The following is a 3,692-nucleotide window of genomic DNA, read 5'->3' on the forward strand; positions in this document are numbered from 1 at the left end:
AAGTTCATCATGCGAGAGAATGTTAGAGGGGCATTGACAAGCCTGAAAGACATGACAATATATTCATAAGAACCAAAGCTTGTTCTGAATGCTGTCTTAGGGATATCTTCTTCACGAATGCGAATCTGATGATAACCCATTTGGAGGTCAAGCTTGGAAAACACCTTTGCACCTTTGAGTTGCTCGAATAGCTCATTGATATTGGGAAGTGGGTATTTATTCTTGATTGTCTTCTTGTTCAATGGGCGGTAATCGACGCAAATTTGGTCCGTGCCATCCTTCTTCTTGACAAAAAGAACACCACAACCCCAGGAGATGAACTCGGTCTGATCAGACCCAGACGCTCTTGTTCATCGAGCTATTTCTTCAATTCTTTCAGCTCTTTTCGCCCAAGCTTGTAGGGGCTCTTGCAAACGAGTTCCATACCGGGCTCAAGATCAATAATGACCTCGACTGGCCAGTGAGGAGGCATACCCGGAAGCTCTTCTGGAAACACATCTTGATACTCACAAACAACTGGGATCTGAGAAATAGCATCTAACTCGCCCTTCTCATTCACAGAGAACAACCGAATGGTTTCATCACGAGCGGCATAGATGATCACATCCTCAGAAGGGTGCGTCAATTTAATCTCCCTGGCAGCACAATCAAGAGAAGCCTTGTGCTGAGAAAGCCAATCCATGCCGAGAATGAGTTCAATATCAGAGTCGCCGAGAACAATTGGGGAAGCCAGGAATTTACAATTGCCCATCTTGATGCTTATATCAGGAACTATCAAGCGAGAATTCATGATCTTCCCCGGAGAGACAATGGATAAAGGCTTGGCTAATAACTCAGGCATCAAGTCATGCATCTCATAAAAGGTCTTGATATGAACGAATGCGATGCACCAGTATCAAATAATACTTCTGCCGGAAAAGAGTTAACTGCGAGGTTACCCATGATCTCATCTGAAGAATCCTCTGCTTGAGCTGTATTCATCATGTTCACCTTTGCAAACTTTGGATTATGCTTGACAACTGCATTGCTTGAAGACCTCACAGGAGGAGGAGGCGGAAGGCGCCTCTGGGTGCACTTGTTTGCATAGTGGCCTTTCTGACCACACTTGTTGAAAGTAACCTCTGAGAGCGGGCATTGATAATGAGGAATAGGAGGACCACCTATCCTTGGAGCCTGAGTCTGAGACTTGTTCTGATAGCCTGGGTTGGGTGGGTGGGAAGATCCACGACCACCTGAGTTCTTCTGCTGGTAGGGCTGACGAAACGGAGGAGGTGGAGGAAGCCAGCACTTCTGTTCCTTAGCTGCCACTTGAGAGGAAGAAGACGAGTGAGTTGCATCCCTGATTCTATTCTTTGAAGCCTCACACTTGAGCTGAGCAGCTTCTTGCTTAAGGGCCATGTTGTAGAACTGATCGAACCGAGTAGGCTCGACAAGAACGAGAGCTAACAACAAATCCTCTCTGAGGCCACCCCTGAAGTGATAGATCATGCTCTTTTCATCAGGAACGTCTTGCTTTGCGAAGCGAGCAAGCTTCTGACACTGGATGTTGTATTGATACACGTACATGCTTCCTTGCTTGAGATTGCGGAATTCCTCACGCTTGCTCTCGACAACACTTGTTGGAATGTGATGAGCTCGGAAGTCCTGGCAGAAGTCAGTCTAGGTAATCACTCGACCCCCTCTGGAATCTTTGTACTGTTGATACCAATCAGCTACTTGGTCCTTGAGCTGAAAAGAGGCGAACTTTTTTGAGAACTGATGACAGTGAGGTTCCCTCACTTCCTTTTTTATATTAATATTTTAAGAGAAGGGGGGTTAGAAAGTCCAAAGAGTTACAGATTACATTATAGAGGGGGGGTATAGAGACTAAACTATTACAAGATAATTTACAAGAATCTTTACAGAGAATCGGCAAGGGATAAAATGTAGGGGCCATGCTCCTGCTTTGCTCTATGAACTAGCATGGCAAAGTCCCGTTTGAATCTGTCTCTCTAGGATCCAAATGAGGGCCGAATCCCACGGAAGTGCTTGTCATTTCTCTCCTTCCAGATCCCCCAAGCTGCCACCGCAAAGACTTCGAGGAACATTGGTCGAGCCCATCTAGCCTTGGCCTCATGCAATTTCCTCAACCTGCACGGATCACTTGGCCATTGTATCCCAAGAGCGTTACAACATCTCTGACTGAAGGGGCAAGTAAAAAAGAGGTGTATAATGTCTTCCTCCGTAGGGTTACAGCAGAGCAGACACGTGTAATCATCATTTTGGATTCTGTAATGTCTTCTGTTGAGCATGTTTCTAGTGTTCAATCTGTCGGACATTAGCAACCATAAGAAAACTTTCCACTGCATGGTGCATTTGGATTTCCAAATCCACTTGAAGGCGTCATCGACCTGAACTTGGCTGAAGCAATAAGCATAGTATTGTGTGGAACGAAAAACTCCTCCCCTGTGACGCCCCGAGACCGTTGCGCCAGGTGTCTTCCAGTTATTCGCCGACGTTGCCATGTCATTCGCTTGCGTGTTGCATTTCATCATGTCATCATGTGCATTGCATCATCATGTTTTCAAAACCTGCATCCGTCCGGGTTCCCCCAGTTCCGTCCGTTGTCCGATCTGAGCCCAACCACACTTGCACGCGCCCGCGGCATGTCCGAAATAGTATTTTATAAGTGGCCGGAAAATGTTCTCGGAATGGGTTGAAAGTTGGCATGTGGTCTTATTTTAGTGTAGATAGAACGCCTGTCAAGTTTCATCGCATTCGGAGTTCGTTCGATAGCCCAACCGTTAAACTATAGTGGCATTATAGTCGGTCAAATCGTCGGATGTTTTCGGTCTCCGGAAACAGTCACCGGGCCTCTCTCTCCTCTTCTCTCAGCCTGAGGACTTCTGCACAGTCCGCTATCAACCGTCAGGCCCCGAAACCCTCTCTGCACAGTGCATCGAACCCCTCGCGCGCGCCCGAAAATTGTCCCGAACCATACCCGGACAGTCGTTACCGCTGGGTCTGGAACAACCCCAAACATCTACAAAATATCATCGTTTTATTTATTGGACTCCCTAGTCTATTTATTCTCGTCCGTGTGTTTTCGATCGGAAGGTCCAAACTCTCTCCTTTCCCTATATAAATAGTCCACCCACATGCCTATTTGGACAAACCCTAAAACCTAGGGGATGTCCCATCCATTCCGTGTCCGCCGCCACCAACTCACAAGCTACCTCGGGATCCTCTCATTCTCCCCTGCCCAATCCATCGATCCCCACCAACCAGAGCCTCCCATGGCTCCCTTCGAATCCATCCCCTCTTTGATCCACCTCCACCAGCAGCATCTCCGATGTTCCCTGCCTAAGCTCCTCAACCCGCCACCAGAGCCCAAGCCGCCACCTCGCCGTTCTTCGTCCTTGCAACCCCCGCGCCCGAACAAGAGGTGCTCGAGCACGCTCCCAGGATCCATGGCGCCCCTCCCGTGTGAGTCTCCTCCTTCCGCTGCTCCCTGCCTCCCTTCCGCGCCGTGCAACGCCCAAAGAGAGCCACGCTCATCCCGATCCAGAGCTCCGCCGTGTTCCTCGCGATCCGTCCCCGCCAGCAATGGGAAGAAGCACTAGTAGGATCCCACGGCCTCCTTTGACCTCTCCTCGAGCCATCAGGTTCAAGGCCCCGTCCCCCTCTCTTCTTCCTCTACCGTTTCCTCTCTC

General features: G+C 48.9%; 1 protein-coding gene across 1 annotated transcript; it reads right to left on the reverse strand.

Moving 5' to 3' along the window:
- Nucleotides 1–358: 358 nt before the first annotated feature.
- Nucleotides 359–841, reverse strand: LOC147959048 (uncharacterized). Its single transcript, XM_087532431.1, has one exon. It carries the CDS (start codon nt 839–841, stop codon nt 359–361), a length of 483 nt encoding a protein of 160 aa, XP_087388557.1.
- Between the last annotated feature and the right edge of the window lie 2,851 nt (nt 842–3,692).

This window comes from Triticum urartu, chromosome 7A (assembly GCF_056163025.1).
Source record: "Triticum urartu cultivar PI428250 chromosome 7A, HENAU_Tu73, whole genome shotgun sequence".
Lineage (NCBI taxonomy): Eukaryota > Viridiplantae > Streptophyta > Magnoliopsida > Poales > Poaceae > Triticum > Triticum urartu.

Coding starts and splice junctions, on each gene's coding strand:
- LOC147959048 (XM_087532431.1), bottom strand. CDS start 841: ATGCCTGAGTTATTAGCCAAGCCTTTATCCATTGTCTCTCCGGGGAAG.